The following is an 18700-nucleotide window of genomic DNA, read 5'->3' as shown; positions in this document are numbered from 1 at the left end:
ACGGTGCAAAGGTGCACATTGAATTAAATTAATAGATTAATTAGAATTTGCATTTTGTCCTCTAAGAAAACTTGGTAAGGCTTTATTTTTACTTTTGATGGGATAATACAGTTTTGTTTGAGCTTCAGACGAGCCAAGGTTCAGACTAAGCTCTTAATAGAAAAAGCCCCACAAACAAGTTTCTTTGTCATTTGACATTCCGGTTGACCTGAATCAATTACTATGTGTTGTATTGTCGCCCCATTCGTTTTTTTCCTCATCGTAATTAAAACCTCTTAGTGGAAACGGAATTAACAATAGTCGTTTTATGAGTAATGGGGAATTTCGCTTCAGGGATTTTACTTTTAATACTTATTGCGTTTTCAATTGTATTGCACTCGAAATGATTGGAAACAAGGACTTTACCTTGCATATCAAAATGGTTATACAATCAATTATTAAGGCATGTTATTGAGGTAATTGTACACGTAGTGGGATATAGAGTTATAGTGTTAGCCATATTTATTCAAAATAATAATCTGCCATATTTTGTAAATGTTAATATCATAATACCAAACAAGACAAGTTATCGAACGTTCACTAGAATTATTTATAGAAGACATTTTTTATTGCCATGTTTCCAAACATAGTAGAGTTATCTCGAAACGTTTTAAACCGTACTATTTCAACCAAATCAAACCTTAACCTTAAATATTACGAAGTAAAAGGAAAACCGTTTCACAAAACTGACTCACATAATAATAACGCAAGTCGCAAGTTAATCACACCGCTATTCGTCATTATTTTCTTATTATAAGCCTACAAAAGTAAATAAATTGCACTGAAATGTAATATTAAGATAAGAATATTGTAATTCTTTGTTGAAATTTATACTCGCGACAAATGTGACGAAAGGGAATAAAAGCGGTCCCAAAGCAGTGCCTTGCGAAACTTTACTTTTGGGAACGCGATATTACTTTTGTAAAAGTTTTCGGGTAGTTGCTATGAATACATATCATACCATTGCTGGGTACAGGCCACACTTCAATCAGAAAATCATGTTAGTCGAGAAAACTCAGAATCGAGATAGTTTTGAATAAGTGTGATACCTGACCTAAATGATTTAACTATAAGTAAGATGTCCATATTTTTTTATGACGAGACTTAATATCTCGAGCGACTTTACTTCTTGGCTTAACAAGTTATCCACCGAAGCGCGAAGTTGTCAAACTTACAAAATACGCCTACTGGTTTGGCGGTCAAGGTGTCTAGCTATTACATCAGAATCAAAAGGTCATTAGAAATACAGTTTAAAAGCAAAAACGCTTGAGGATCACCACCACCAACGTCTCAAAAACAATATAGATAGCGCTGTAAAGATATCTGTTTTCTTCTAATTTCATAGATAACAGACAATGCATCTTTTATCTTTGTTTTTGGGTATAAATGATGACCATTTTTAGTACACCAAGACACAATAACAACTTCCACCCATTGTTATTCTGATCAAAATTAAGAGAAGCAATATAGGTGTCAACATAATTCTATACATAATGTGATCAAATATCAAGCAACAGTTAGCTTTATATTATGATTCTGCCTTCACGTTGTGTTTTCGAATAATTATGTACCAGATTATGAAAAAATTGTCCCCGATACCGACCCCGCCGGCGTGGTCGACGATTTCCCTCAACCAGCGCTTATCGCTATCGACCCACTATGGTCGATTAATTCTTTTCAAATATTTTTCCTCTCAGATGACGACGCCCTGAGCCGAGGTTCGCGCCCAACTGGGCACCCTCAGGCCTGTTGTCTTAAACGTTGTACCGGGTGAGAGCCTTCAGCGCTCCCCATTTGTCCGGCCAAGTAGTTAATGCCATCTGCGGCAAACCTACAATAAGTCACGTCAAAAAAAATAAAATAAAAAAAAAATATGAAAAAATAGGTACGGTCACGAGTATTAATACGTATGTATACACTTTGAATCCATGTCACATTAACTTTTTTGACAAATTAAACCGTAAGTCTCATGAAGTTGCCGAATCTTAAATGTTAAATATGTTAGTGCGACAGGGTTCTAAAGTGGGTATATGATATTGCTCATGACTGTATCTAATTATCACGGTACATCTGGACAGCGCCTTCTACATTATTTGCGGGGAACGTAGGAAAGTCCCACATTGGGATATAGTCGTGAGCTCATGCTATGTTATTGCTTGAGGATCTGAAAAATACGGTAGACGAGGAAGTACTGGCACATACCATTTACGAATACGCAGTAGGAAGACGTGTTTGTATTTCAAAAGTGTGTCAATGCCTTCGCCTTATACAGTTAGATCCTAGCCTTTGTGCGCAGACAAAGACTACTAACACTGTATTGAAAATGCAAACAGTATTAGGACTGTTCGTCTTCAGGTAGACTATCTATATTCGCCTACCATCTTACCGGGGTAGATAACGCTATACGTCATCAGCCTATATACGTCCCATTGGGCACAGGCCTCCCCTCAATCAACTGGAGGGGGTATGAAGCATACTCCACCACGCTGCTCTACTAATGCGGGTTGGTGTTTTTTTTACGGCTAATAGCCGGAACAACGGCTTAACGTGCTGTCCGAAGCACGGAATCATTATACTTTTTTCAGACAATCAGGTGATTCAAGCCTGAAAAGTCCTTACCAAACAAAGGACAGTCTCACAAAGTGATTTCGACAATGTCTTCATCGGGAATCGAACCCGGACCTCCAGATCGTGAGCCTAACGCGCTTACTGCATCTCATTTTAATTTAATGGCTCTTAAACTGGTGCCGTCCTTTACTTACAATAAGTGCAAGACAGAGATATAAATATTTTTAGTATAACTTAGTGCGTACCAGAATTTGCTCTATTGTAAGTAGTCCTACGTTGGTAATAACGTACAAATAATGGAAACAGGTTACAAGTTCAAGTATGTATTCCGGAATGTAGGAAATCACATTAGTTGAAATTGTGGGCATGCATTTTTTCACTTATTGCTCTGCAACATGCAAAAATTTTATTATTTTCATTCTAAACTGAGAACTTAGGTAACTTACTATAGATAAAAATTACGTAAATAATCGACACAGCCTACTAATCATAAAGTAAACAGTTCTGAACAATGAGTCATTTTCTCTTAAAATCTTATTCATCTTATTCAGAAGTTCATTATCTCATTTCCTTTTCATTAGTCAGTTAATTAACATCTTCACAGATGGTGTAATTACGAGATAAACTTTTGTTTTGATGTCAAATATTTGATAATACTTTCGTCATTATTGAAACAATGAATATTAACTCAATCGTAAATAGAAAGGGATGAATTTTCGCATGGTTAACTTTTTTTTGACAAAGGGTATTGTTGACGGACTGCACCTATTTAAATTAGGGACTTTCCGATTGACGTGCCCCAAAAACTCTTGCCTTCCGCCCCCTAACCCATATTGGCCAATACTCCGACAGAATTAAGTTGACAGCACACGTCAAACGGGTAGCTTATCAGCGAGATGCCTATTTCATTCGCCCGTGTTTTCATTCGTTTTAAAATTAACAGTTGATAATCATCCGTTCCTTTCAATCAATCAATCAATAATACTTCTTTCTTTTTATTTTTTACTTTTTTTTTCTTTTTTTTTTTTCCTTTTCGGAGGATAAGAAAATGACGGTTATAACTTAAAATAAGGAGGTGTCTGCAGGAATCGGGGCCATTGGGTGACTAAAAGACTACTTAGGCATTTATCACATAAGTCCATAACACCTGAGCTTCAAATGACCTAAAATAACCGCAAGAGCTGCCTAACGGTAAACCACATATTTATGCTGCTCAGTTAGCTATAGTGTCAATGCTTATACCTACATTATAAGTCAACGACTCCATGCCTAGTCGGTGGTCAACTAATCCTAAAACAAACTCGTAACGATGAAACGATTCGACACATTCAACAAATAATATTTTTTCAGTAAACTCGTCCTACCCAAAAAAAAAAAGTTTTCGTCCTAATTTCTAAATGAAAAAAAAAACTAAAATAAGTACGGGACGAGTTAACTACTAAAAAAATGCGTCGACATATATTGATCAGCGACTCATTACGCGAGTCCAGTGTCTTACTCACTCGATCACACCATGCTCTAGTCACATAATGACGTCATCTGTATTTGGTCTGACTGGTTTTTCGCGGAAAATACTCTCAATCGGTCTTTGGAAAACACTCTGTGACTTTGGATTTTGACTTATTTAATTATACAAGTAAGTTACGATTTGTCTGTGAAATGGTAACAGACAAACAGTTATTATCGCGAGTACCTACAGAATGCGGCTGAGTTTAGTCTAGACTAGACCCAGAGTGACGTCATTCATACGTCATTGGGGGCTGGTCCGTGATTCATTTGTTTCGCAAAGTGCCACATATGACGTAAAGCAGGTGTCCGTAATCGAAATATGTGTCAATAAATAAGTGTACATGTATGTTTGTGAATCAAGTTTTCGGTATTCAGGACGACATGTCTGGTTCTTTGTAAGGCTTAATTGTTTTTGTTAAAGGTTGTAGTGCTACTAAATGGCATAAACTCTCTCCTTAATAGGCTGCGGAGAGGCACAAGTCGTCACATAACACCTAGCAGCTACAGTTATAGAATTCAAGTTGACAAGTTATTAACACATCGTTCTTATAGATAGTTGTTAAATATTGTAAGAGGCATGACATCATGCAGGCATATTTATAGTAAATGTACCAAGACGACCAAAAAATAAAGAATAATACTGCTTATAGAACGGTAACACTCCGCCCCGCACCAATTCATATCGGGTGCCGAGATAGATTTACCTCACCCCCTCTGGGTCTTACTTTAGTTTAAATGGAGTAAAGGGGAATTCGCGCGTGTTTGTCTTACTCGCACTTACACGGTAAGGCTGCACACGGCAAAAAGAGATTTTTGTGTGAAGTGTCCGAGCTGTGCTTCTGATTAATTATTTTGGCCCTGGTCATCCCTGAACTCACTGGCGAGGGTTCGTGTATACGAGTAATAAATTATTTAAATGTGTATTATGTGTCGATTTTAACAACATCCTTCTTCTTATCGTGTCGATGGCAAACTAAATAGTATCGGCCCAAAACTTGGCAACAAATATGGCGCTATCTGCAGCGCTCATCAGATCCTCCTGCATGCAGGTGTTCGGGCACACAGGACACGATGTAAGATGTTCCATCGTTTGGGGGACACTTGCACTTTAAATTCGAGCCATCCGAGAAACCCCACCTGAACAAATTGTCCTCTTCTTTTTTTTTATTTGGCTCACAAAACAGGTTGGAATTAATAGGTAAAAAATGCAGTTTTGGACGAAGCCAATTGTAGTTTTGTTTTTGTATTTTGACGAAGCTTGTGCGGATTTTATTATGTATGAATTGAATATGCTTTCCCTTATTTTTTTTTATTTTTTTTATTTATTTTTTTTTTAATATGAATGTTGGTACTGACGAAGCCTGTGGTGGATTTACATTCTGTTTTTTTATCATTTATGAATAAATCAATCCATATATTTTTTAATAGGTAAAAAAAAAATTGTTTTGAACTATATCCCAGCCCAAGACATGTGTGCTCAGCGAAGCCAAATGTTACGAAGCTTGTACGGAATGTTTGTTGCGGCATCTAGTTTTACAAAATACATAAAACCTAATACCAGGTGCATTACCTGTTGCATTACACAAACAATGCACCAATAAATCATATGAACATGAGGTATATTTCAAAACTATGGATTCTTAAAAACAAAGCAATAATAATAATAAAAAAGAAACAAACATTATACTACTGTCTAATTTTAATATTAAGTGAAGCGAACGGGATATCCTTAATTGAGTTCGAGGTATTAAAATTATCAGAAGATATGTCTACTTATGCCCACCTGAGTCAGAAGTTTAACTACATTAATACAAGAAGAGTTATCTCAAGTTTGGTCTCAAGCGGAGTGACATTGTCAATGTACAAGGTCTTGTTGTATTTCGGAGTAACTAGGGTAGTGATGGGGTAATGAGAGTAGCGGTAATAAGTATCACAAGTACGAATATTTTTCACTGTATTGTTTTTCTGAAAAAGTAAAGCGCGATAAAACTAAACAGTAGCGAACAAAATATTCCAGTAATAAATATTTCTATTATAATAATTATAATTAAAATCCATTAAAATATATCTAGTTTCTGTTACCATATATATTATAATTTCTGATTTAATAATAATTCTTATTCATATTTAATTTCCTCAAAATTCAAAATTGGCTTAAAATATAATAACTAACGGTACATTTAAAAACTAAAAGATAACCCCAAAATCATACATCTAGAAACCGTACCTGTGACAAAAATATCAGTGACATTTCCCATCACTAGTTCCCTTGACACAGATATCTACGCGGTCAAGTCGAAATTACATAGTGTGGTGTATGTTGTAACAGCTTATTACGTATATTGAATTACATGCACATGATAATGGCTAATGTATCATTCCTATTGCTTTTGTCTACAAGGAAAAAGCTACTTGATATTTTTTAACGAACCTTGTACAACACGTCTGTCTTTTTTAATAAAAAATATATTTAAAACATAATTCGTAAACGTTTGATTCAATTACAGTTGATAACTTTATGTTTATTTTTAATGTGATGATGATTACAATTATAATAATATATGTTATGTTATGTTATCTATCAACGTCTATAAAGTATACCTTATTATCAAGTAAAGCTACACATTGCACTATCAAGTAGATATTAACTTATTTCAATTGTCCCGGAAGAATTTGAACCATGCAATTAACATAATGCACTTAGATTAATAAGCCCTTTCGATACTCGATGAAGCGCTGTTTATTACACATTCGCCTTGAATGATAATAACTCATTATAAAATTGAGTTATTAATAGAACAGATACAAAACATAGAAACCGTGAACATAGTTCACGACTCTTCTTCTATCGTAAATACCTCCTCCTTTCCTTTGGTGGCTCAATAATATCCCTGACTCCAGGGTTGATGAGGGTCATTAGCTTTATTATCCACACGAAAGAAGAAACAGGGAAGATTCCCTTTGTTCGTCTTGTGATTAACACGCCTACCACAGTAATAATCATGTCATCATTAAGAATAATATTCAGGATACAAGTAAAAATATGATTCGTATATTCAATGACAGCGCGTCTCGACATCCTTGTAATATTCATTATTTACATTTAAATATACTCATATTTTAAATTGTTAATGTGACATTTACTTGTCGTGGTGACAAAGTATTATTTTTTTATTTGTTGCCATTTTACTATTCAAATCACGTGGTTTCCGGGATTTGTACATGGAACTTAACAGACCTGGCGAGAAGTGGGTGTACTTTACACCTCTGCCTACCTATCCGGGACACAGGCGTGGTGTATTTTACTTTTGCAGTCTATGACCCACAGCTCTACATTACAAAATATAGCTTGACGTCTAATAAACCCCAGCTATTAAGACGCAGGCGCGTATTTCTCGAACCTTTCTCCGCTGACATAGTTAAGTATTGCGCAAGTCAAGCTATTACGTTATACCAGCTACGATCACGATGCTGTGATGTGTACGTTTAGAAAGATATTTGCTGAGAACTTGCTATACATTTATAGACTTGATAAGTATGAGTTTATGTTGTTCTTCTGTCGGGTTGTAAGTTCGATTGGCCACCTTACCAACCTTGGGTGTCAGCGATTTTTTAATTTTATTTGTAGCTTGACTTTCATGGCTCATATCTTGTTTATTTTGAGTGCAAAGAAAAAAATAAAAAAATAGAGGGGCTCATTGGCTAACAGAAACACCCAAACATGTTCAGCGATTATTTATTGTTTAGGAGATATGTCATGGCATGTGCTCCGTACGCCATACGCCACACGCAGTGCTATGTATCATACATGCATAGCGAGGCGTGCGGCACATGGCGTGCGGAAAATGGCGTGCGGCACATAGCGTGCGGCACATGGCGTGCGGAAAATGGCGAGCGGCACATGGCGTGCGGCACATGGCGTGCAGCACATGGCGTGCGTGACATAGCGTGGGTGGCATGTGTCTAGTATTCACTTTAACTATTGTTTTTAAAGTATTTTATTCCTTCTGAGAGTAAAAAAAGCCATAAAATGTGTTCAGCTGCTTGTCATCCCGTGCGTATCTATTGTCAAAGTCTTTGTCCGGCCAAGAAGGATATAAATAAATTAAAAAAAAAGTTGATGCCACCTGCGGCAAATCTACAATAAGTCAGGTCAAAAAAATTATATTGTTAAAGTCGATTATGAAATTATTTCCTGTTGATAATGATAGTGTATCAATATCAGTCTAAAACCTCAATTTCATGTGTATGTGATAAAAAAGTCTCGAATAAAAAAATGTGTACCTGCTATAGCGATGTGTATAATTGTAACCGGTTTCGACCGCAACCACTAAAGTTATGGTTCTTTACACGTGACTCTTCACGTGAGCAGCCAATGTAGGTTAGAAATGTGCATTGAGACAGCGTTCACGTAATCACGAGATCGCCGGAGTCAACTGGTTTATGTTTTTCCCTTATATATAAAAAGAAAGAAAGAAAGATTTGTTATTTTCGAACACCACAGGCACAGACAGACAGGTATATAACATTTAACACTGGACAGAAACCACATAGAAAATAATATAAAAAAAAAACACTAAGATTAGAAAACAAAACAAAATCATAAAATAATAATAGTCCTACACGAACCGGGAATTGTCTTTGGGTGCACTCCCACATTGCACACAGGGATAATCGCCGATTGGTGTCAGACTACATTTAAATTAAATTGTCTGGGCCTCTACGTGTTGGCTTTGGCCCCACGCAAGCATTCCAAAAGTCCGGGATTCCATAGGAAAGATATGGAAAAGACGTACATAATAATAATAATACCAGTATTTATCATGTAAACCCGGCGATACACATTCCGCTATAGACAAATTAAACGATGACCTAGAAAGGATCACTTTGTGGTCAGAGTCTAATTCATTGGTTTTGAATGGAAGCAAAACCAAATACATGATATTGGGCTCTAAACAACAGGTAAGTAAAATATCTAATGAAGGTGCTAATGTGGTCATTAGAGGGGAAGCCGTGGAGCGTGTCACGGAAGCTAGGAATTTGGGACTTCTCATGGACGAAGAACTGAGGTTCGACAAATATATAGTTAACACTGCAGCAAATTGTTTTTATCGTCTCAAGACATTATACCAAATCAGGAACTATATTAATACTGAGACCCGCATCAAACTTTGCGACACTCTTGTTATGTCGAAATTTAACTATATGGATGTAGTATATGGTCCGCGACTCCTTACCCGGTCACAAAAACTCATACAAAGAGTTCAAAATGCCTGCGCACGATTTTGCTTCAATATACCACCACGCACACACGTCACGCCATTTATAAACAATGCCAATATTATGAAGATGAATGCACGGAGACAACTACATCTTGCAACGCTCTTGTTTGGTGTAGTGAAACATCATACGCCGCCGTATCTCGCTGAGAAATTGGTGTGGTCACGTGACGTGAAGTCGTACAAAACTCGCTCGACGTATTACTCACTGGCAATACCGCGTCACCGTACTACTGCCTTCCGCGGGAGTTTCAGGTTCGCCGCGTCCAAGTGCTGGAACGATCTGCCGCCTCCATTACGTAGTCTGAAAACGATACACAATTTTAAATCTCACTTTAAAAAACATCTTTTGAATTTACAAAAAAGTGTCATTTAAGCAATATAAATTTCTTGCATATTTAAATTATTTCACATTAAATTACACTAATGTCTTACTTACCTCAGTGGATCAGACACGAAGGTTTTGCGGAGTCGTACTAGCGGCGTGGATGCGACGATACCACGCGGTCTTGGTTTTTCACTGTTTTCATTACACTGCATCCATTGACCACAATGTACCTATGTATTATTGCTGAGCTCAATTCGTTTATCTATCGATTTTTATTACTTTTTCAATTATGAACAAATTGTGAAGTAAACAAATAAATGATAATCACTGTCTTATTGACGTTGATAGTATTGGATTGCATCGAATGCGCAATTGGTGTAGTGCCTGCTCGCCGACGCGGACGGCGCGCCACTGAATCTTATCTATGCAACCATTGCAGCCATAAAAAATGATGCTTTGTCCCTGTCGATCTGCGGCCGACCGGTGCGGGACCATTGCCTAACACACACACACACGTACACACTCCTACATCTTATTCGTTCAAATATTTATTTTATTAACCTGCTCACGATTGTTTTTACTTGTTTTTCTTTATGAGTTTGCACAATATATAATTAATATATATTATACTTATTTACATCTATATTTTATTTTATTTGTAATTGTATTATGTAGTAATTATATTATGATAATATCTAAGTAACCTATAATAGTAAGTAAGTATATGTACATATGGTGGCGCGATGTCCGTACTTCACTCATTACTCAGGTCTCACAGAATACCAGCGTCGCGGCTCACGCCGCGGCATAAGCTGAGTGAGGGCCTTTTATACGGGACACCATCCACTACACATGGGTAAGCCGACATGACGTCACATTTTAATTTAGGTATAAGTTTCTGTGTTCGTTTTCCATGTTTCTGTATAGAAAATATTTCGTGTGTGCGTTGACTTCTGATGTGATGTCATTATAATGTATATATATGTAATCCGTGTCTGTGGTGTCCTAAATAATAAATGTTTCTTTCTTTCTTTCTTTCTTTCTATTTATAAATGCAACGCACTGACGGCCCGATCATCTGCGGCGGTGTCCAGAATGGCATAAGTCGCGGGGTGAGCCATGACGCTAGTGTACTGCGGGCCCTGTTGTTTTGGAGACCCCCACACTAGCGTCTTTCGAGTGTCGTCGTAATACCAGCGTCTACGCGCCGTCGACGCACGACGACGCGACGCCAGCGCTGGCCGGCTGCTGAACGCCGAATGTGCGCGGCCCTGGCGTCGCGTAGACGGCGCGCAGACTCTGGCACGACGACGACGCTCGAAAGGCACTAGTATGGAGCGTCTCCTACCCTTTATACGGCCCTGCACATTTTGATCGTGGCGCTGCTAGGGTGTCCTTAGAGAGAGCCCTTTGGACTTTGGACCTTTGGAATACTCGTAACATCGGCTCACGACAACGTTCCTATTAAAGATAAGCTGCAAAAGTTCAATCAGTTTATTGCAAAGTACCTAATAAATCAACTGGTTGCACTTAAGACCTCCTGGTTACATGTCGTTACTGTAATAGACCAAAAAAGTGACTGTGACATACGGACGGACAGACGGACGGACGGACAGACGGACATGACGAATCCTTAAGGGTTCCGTTTTTGCCATTTGGCTACAACATAAATTGTATAATTATGACAGCTAATGGTTCATAATTTCACCACTGTTTACAAATAATTCGTTGGGCTCAATGACTGAACTTTTGCTCTTTGATTGATTGTACATCTATCGCAAGATGATCTTAGTACTTACACTTATTTTATTTTATTTTATTGTCTTAGGGAAGCTTACAGCGTTATTTACAATATAAGCGACTTATTAATAACTATTGGCCAATTACAAGCTACCACAAATGATTGAAAATAACACTTCACAGAGGTTTCAGTAGTATCAGTAGTCAGTTGTTTTTATTGCGAATCGAATAACATCACAATATGTAATTATCGAACGACCTCCGTGGTTCAGTGGTTGAGCGTTGGGCTCACGATCCGGAGCTCCCGGGTTCGATTCCCGGGTGGAGACATATCACAAAAAATACTTTCTGGTCCCTAGTTTGGTTAGGACAATACTGGCTGATCACCAGATTGTCCGAAAATAAGATGATTCAAGCTTCGGAAGGCACGTTAAGCCGTTGGTCCCGGTTACAACTTAGTGATGTAAGTAAGTAGTCGTTACATGAGCCATGTCAGGGGCCTTTGGCGGCTCAATAGTAACCCTGACACTGGTGTCAACCCTGGGGTTGATGAGGTTGGTAATCCGCCTCACAACCCACACGATAGAAGACAATACGTAATAAATACATGGACCATATAATTTACTAAGCAACGGTAATTATGTATTCTTCACAGTACTTCCGCAAGAGTTACATTTTTTATTCGTCTTCCTTGTTATGTTTGTTACCTACTTATCATCATTCATTATATGGCTTCGGGAAGTCTGTGTCCAGTTTAGAGACGGAATATTACGAAGCAAAAAAAATGTTCTAAATATAAATAGCTAACTAAAAAAAACAAAAAGTTTCTGAATTTTTGTTCAAGAAACACGAGTTCAATTAAATAAAAAAAAAATAGTACCAAAAAGAGAAAAAAAAGACAGAAAGAAAGGTCAGGTCACGAGTATTCTAAACCTCCCGGTTTACATACATGAAGTCTTTGATGAGATTGGAAGAAACAAAACTGGTGTCAGGATCATAGTAAGTCAAATTCCGTGGTCTCTGCCAACCCGCACGAGAAAGAGGCGTGATCTTATTTGCGCATTTTTTTATAATGGCCAAGTAAGTTGGGTCAACTATGCCTGATGGTAAACATAGAGAAACCCTCATTGCAGTAGCAACTGAAAAGCAACGCAATGAGTCAGTTTCGAATCAGTTGCGACTAACATACTGGCCTGCTAGGTGCTTCTTCACGCTTCGCTTGAAGGACTCCATATTGTAAGAATGAATGAAAAGTAGTAATGAATCAAAAAGCTTATAATATCCATAGAAATAATATTTACATTTTATCTATGTAACTTACATACCTTTTTTTTTGACGTGACTTATTGTAGATTTGCCGCAGATGGCATTAACTTCTTAGCCGGACAAATGGGGAACGCTTAAGGCTCTCACCCGGTACAACGTTTAAAACAACAGGCCTGAAGGTTCCCAGTTGGGCGCGAACCTCGGCTCAGGGCGTCGTCTGAGAGGAAGAATATTTAAAAGAATTAATATAATAGCGATAAGCGCTGATTGAGGGATCTTACATACCTAATGTTATTACATAGTATTGCACTTGTATGAATGCACTTAAGCACTCATGTGCTAAAGTGATAAAGTTTTACCACACTCGTGTTATAATAATTATGATAGTATTGTGCAGTTTAATTCTTCTAGAAACCCAGATAGGATTATTATAGACTACGTATTACAGAGCATTGAAAAAAAATACGCCCGGCTTTTAGCAAGAGGCGGCATCTAATAAACTCGGCATTTCAAGAGACTCTGGCTGCTATATGAAGTGGTTGAGATGGATTCAGCTAAATAGCAAATATCAAGCTAAAATAATGCACAAAAATACGACAATAATGCACAAAAATACGAAATCAAATTTGACACACAAAGACCAAGGTTTTGTGTGACAAGAAATAAATAATACCTACATAAATAAATAAATAATTTCATCAGTCATCCCGTGATCATGGCACTTGAAACAGTGTCGAAATATCGGGAGTCTCATATCCCTGATTTAAACGCGGTAAGAAACCGTTATTATGTGTTTTAAATTATGATAATAACCGCGTAAACCTAAAACAATTTAAGAAATAAGAGTCACAAAACTTCTCTTTCTACTAGTCCCTAGTGAATATCCAGTGACTTCCACCATGAAAACTGTAAGTTGGTCATGAATGGTTTTTCAAATCCAATGGGCTACAAAGTCAGCCGATAGAGTCACTAACAGGATTGTCACTACGTCGGAAAGTCAGTCGACTTAATTAATAAAACGATTGTCTTCTCTAGTAGCAGCCACGCCTATTTGATTCAGTGCTCTGTGGTATGCACTATTACATAAAGCCTAGAGATCACGACTTGACTATTACGAAACGTTATCTAAATTACATGCACCTAGCACTTGAACTTGTCAAAGTCAAGCTATTAAATGAAATGTTTAATGTTTATTGTTATTTCAATAGTTTGTCATTCATTTCATGACAATGTTGTTTTACATTTATATTAACATTATTATTTGTAAACATAACTAATCCTCCAGATACATAAACTACCTATATACGTCCCACTGCTGGGCACAGGCCTCCCTTCAATCAACCAGAGGAGGTATGGAGCATACTCCACCACGCTGCTCCACTGCGGGTTGGTGGGGGTGTTTCTACGGCTAATAGCCAGAACCAACGGCTTAACGTGCCCTACGAAGCACGGAATCATCTTCCTTTTCGGACAATCAGGTGATTCAAACCTGAAAAGTCCTTACCAAACAAAGGACAGTCTCACAAAGTGATTTCGAAAGTGGTTCGATTCCCGATGGGGACATCGGGAATCGAACCTGGACCTCCAGATCGTGAGCCTAACGCTCTAACCACTAGACCACAGAGGTAGTAACACTCCAGACAATAAAACAATATTCTCGTTATTCCAGACAAACCACTGCCAATTGTGGAGCCTCCTTCGTTAGAAGCGCCTGAAGAGAGCCATTCAGTGCAATGTTCGTGTCCCAATTGTGATGAGGTGTTATCCAGATTCTCTGAATGCAGCATATGCTTAGAGCCCATGCAGGTAAGACAGTTACTTTTCATTCATCATTAATTTAAGAGACACTCGGTCGGTGTAACATTCTCCAATCTTGTCTATCAAAGGCTAATTTTTTGACTTCGTTATAACTTAAAATTGACGACGTTCGCCTTCATTTTCATTTGTTCCATGTAAGTCCTCCTTGGTCTTTCCTTTCCTCTCTTTCCTTCTATGATGTTTTTAATAAATTCGTCGTGTCAATCATCTTGCCTCTTCTACCTTCAATAACTCTCAACATTTGTCTCTTTCCCTCGTACTAGCACTTTTTCTTCAGTAACCCTTTCTGTCCAACTTATTCTTTCCATCCTCCTCCAACACCACATTTCAAAGGCCTCATTTTGTTCATTATGGAGAAATTAAAAAAATACAATAAATAAAAACAGAAAAGAGAGAAGACTTCAATTACTATACCTACTCATGGATAATGCCAGCCCAGTAATAACATGAATCCTTACAGTAATAAATTCACTATTGTTTTTTTAAGTTCCTATTTTACCAAAAAGTTCCAAAACTCATCAACTGACAAGCAAATTTACAAGAAAAATATTTGAAAACGAAACTGATTTCAAAACACTGAATAGTTAAAAATACACATTTATACAACCAGAAGGTACCAAATGCCGTAATATGACTATTATCTTAACAGCCTAAGTTATAAATTGCATTACAGCAATATTCCTAATTCACCAGAGCATTCTAAAGACTCGACTTCCCACTTCAAACGCGTAGTTCATCAAAGGCTTAAGTTTTAACGCTTAGGTGCAGTCTAAAGTATACTTCAGAACGATACGGGCTTACAGCTAGGGATGTACAGTTCTCAGGAAGATTCCCAAAGTGGGAACACTCCTGCGGTTAAAAAGCGCAAAGGTTACGTAAAAAGAGTCTTGAGACAGATAGGTGCAGAGAACAAAAAAGAACAATTTGAAAAGAAAAGCAGCCAGTGATCTTACTGTTAAAGAGTTTACACAACAGGAACATTCCGACTTTGGAAACATTTCCGGGAACAGCACACTTGGATCCAGAAGTAGGGGTGAGCGCGGAAAATTTGTAAAGAAAACGCTTAGCCAACAGACTCGTCTAGTACCTCCGGAAAAATATCGTCGACCGAAGAACGTAATTTACAACTCTGACGACCCTATTACTCTAGCCCTAGCGGCTCACGCCTTCATAGATTATAAATAATGCTAAGTTTAACGAGTTTGAATCCATGTTAGGAGAATAGCGAATAAGAGACTTTCCAGGCTACGTTCCCAAAAAATAATTATAGATCTGGGATGGAAATAAAAGCTTGGCAAATCAGCTTCACACAGTTTATTGTATTCTTGTTACAGTCACAATTCTAATCATTTCACCATTCCGAGAAAAAGTGAAAGTCACACCACTCATAGACTAATCTAGAATATTGCCATAGACAAAAAAAATGATCATAGACCTCTTTCTTCAGGTATACATTTTTTTCGTGGAATTTTAAAATCCTACATAGATGGCGCTGTCCAGATTAGACGTGATAATTACCTAAGTTCTCATTACTCGGGTACTTATTAACTATTCAAAAATACGATGTAATGGCAGCTGCACGCGTATATTGCTTCTCTTTATTTTCATCAGAATAATAATGAGTGGAAGATGTAATAATTGTGCCTGGTTGTAATAATCATTTTTGATACCTAGTTTTGCTGGGCAAAATAACGTGTGAAATCGCTCTTAAAACCTAGCCAAAACGCTTCCGCTGACGCGCTCGTCTTTACGCTCGTTCAGAAAAAGACGCAACACACTAAAGTTTTCATCTTAAGTATATCACGGCATTTACTTCGGTACTGTGACTACAATAGGTGTCACTAATGCATGGCTCAGGTGTCTGGGTGTTGGATAGTATGATATACGAGTATATTGTATAGATGCCTTGACGATCGTACACGCTAGAACGAGCGCACGGTTTTGCTGAGATAAAATTGATGTATAAAGTTCTTACACTTTTAGAGATAATAATATGCTGTTCGCTGTTCTGCATCGACTGTACGTACTTTGGTAGATTAGATAGCGTGTATAATCTGTTAAATTAGGGAAGCACATATACAGAGTGTTTGTGACATCGTAACGAAAACTTTGACGGATGGTTCAGACCGTGATTCTGAGTTGACATCAAGTGGAATTTTCCGTCGCAAAAGGTATGGAACAGATTTTTTTTTTAAATAACACAAAAACTTTTACGAATTTTCGTTACTGTGTCACTAACACCTGTAACTACTTGTATGGTACACACGTACTTGTACGGGGTGTAAGTGACATCGTAACGAATACTGAGGGGGATGATTATTCTGAGTTAAAATCAAGTGACTCTTAACTAGGTACATAGCAAATGGCGGCCTTATCGCTTAAAGCGATTTCCTCCAGACAACTATAAGACTAGGAAAATATAAAAATTGAAATTGAAAGATTGCGGGTACAAACTATAAGTACAACTTACCAATAAATACATGCAAATAAATAATATACTTATATAAATAAAAAGAAGACACAAAATACCTAATAATAAGCAACTCGAAAGCTACAGAATATAAACAACACCACAACACATTGTTTTAAGTTTACGCGGTTATTATCATAATTAAAGCACATAATAACGGGTTCTTACCGCGTTTAAATGGGGATATGAGACTCCCGATATTTCGACACTGTTGCAAGTGCCATGATCACGGGATGAAAATCGTGAGTCTCATATCCCCATTTAAACGCGGTAAGAACCCGTTATTATGTGCTTTAATTATTACACCACAACACATTTCATTACAAAAACAGAACCATTATTATTTTTATTTCATTATTTTTATTTTATTTTGGTGAAATAAAGTACATTTGTATTGTATTGTTCACCGTATAAAAGCTGCTCCTTCCACACGTAGCAGATTAGTACAGACTAATGTCTCACGTCCCGTGTAACGTGAACTAATGGGGGTGCAAGATAGTTATTAAGATGTATAGACGAGACGATACGGCATGTACTTCGAATAAACTAATTAATACCGCTAAGACTTTCGGAACTATCGGTTTCCGTGCTTTTAACATTATTGGAACACGTTTAGTCTTCTTCTCTGGTGTAGGTTGTGAGGACAATGAACGACTTCATGACCCTAATATCAGGGTCATTTTAAAGCCACTAATAGTGGAGTCAATAAGTTCTGATTTGCCGGGGGAAGGGTCCAATTTGGCTGAATATCTCTTTTGTAGGGTAGTTTTTATATTATAATTAAAGCACAGAATAACGGGTTCTTACCGCGTTTAAAAGGGAATATGAGACTCACGATATTTTATTATTTTCCGATATTGTGCTTTAATTATGATAATAACCGCGTAAACTTAAAACAATGTAGTTTTTATATTATTTAAAATCAGAAACATCTTCGAAAAAGACGTTGAAAAAAACCATTACATGTACGGGGCGTCACTTCATATTTTCACTTTATTTTTTTTATTACCTACTTGATGTAATATCTGCTATAATACCTAATGCAGATTCTGTGCAAATATCACCTAGGTATCAATGGTTCAAAAGATAAAATTTGAGAACCTCTGACGGACCGACTGACGAAAACGGTTTTGGGGTACTAATCGGAAGCCAACCAGAAAAGTACAGTTAAATTCATTATTCGTTGGAAATAAAAAAGAAAACATTTTTTGATATGATCGAAATATTCATTTGCCCAAATCAAGATGTTTCTGAGTTTCAATAAAAGAGTTTCTATAAAAGAAAAAAAAAGTGAAAACCTTTATTGACTCCGCTATAAAGATTACTAACACGGCTCATGTGATGACTACATATATGTATATACTAGCCTAGATAAATAGTAGCCGGGACCGACTGGTCATCTTACTTAGAGACAATCGAGTAATCATACATTTAGGAGTGAAATATCATAAATGGCAAAGTGCAATTATAAGAATTCCTAGAAGGAAACTAACTACGATGAGATTTTAATTGCATACTTCTTATGGAATAGAACATCATTATCTTTTGTCATCTTCATAATTACAGCCTTATGCTGTCAATTGGGGGTTAAGTCCCTTATAATGACATTTAACATTAAGATGATTACAAATTAAGAGCGCTAGATGGCGCTAGTCGATATAAATTGCTTTTGGCGCCTGTCGT

General features: G+C 37.2%; 2 protein-coding genes across 9 annotated transcripts in view; one reads left to right on the top strand and one right to left on the bottom strand.

The window, feature by feature from the left end:
• The window catches only part of LOC126372724 (adenylate cyclase type 2-like), a 201439-nt gene that overhangs the window by 86867 nt on the left and 95872 nt on the right, over positions 1–18700 (bottom strand).
• LOC126372787 (uncharacterized) overlaps positions 1–18700 on the top strand; it is a 469025-nt gene that overhangs the window by 438095 nt on the left and 12230 nt on the right. For all 8 annotated transcript variants that reach the window (XM_050018677.1, XM_050018682.1, XM_050018681.1 and 5 more), the window contains one exon: positions 14399–14535. In XM_050018677.1, coding sequence (XP_049874634.1) covers positions 14399–14535 — 137 coding nt within the window. The remainder of the gene's footprint in view (positions 1–14398; positions 14536–18700) is intronic.

This window comes from Pectinophora gossypiella, chromosome 14 (assembly GCF_024362695.1).
Source record: "Pectinophora gossypiella chromosome 14, ilPecGoss1.1, whole genome shotgun sequence".
Lineage (NCBI taxonomy): Eukaryota > Metazoa > Arthropoda > Insecta > Lepidoptera > Gelechiidae > Pectinophora > Pectinophora gossypiella.
The sequence above is the reverse complement of the archived record's forward strand: the minus strand, read 5'-3'. Positions and strand labels throughout refer to the sequence as shown.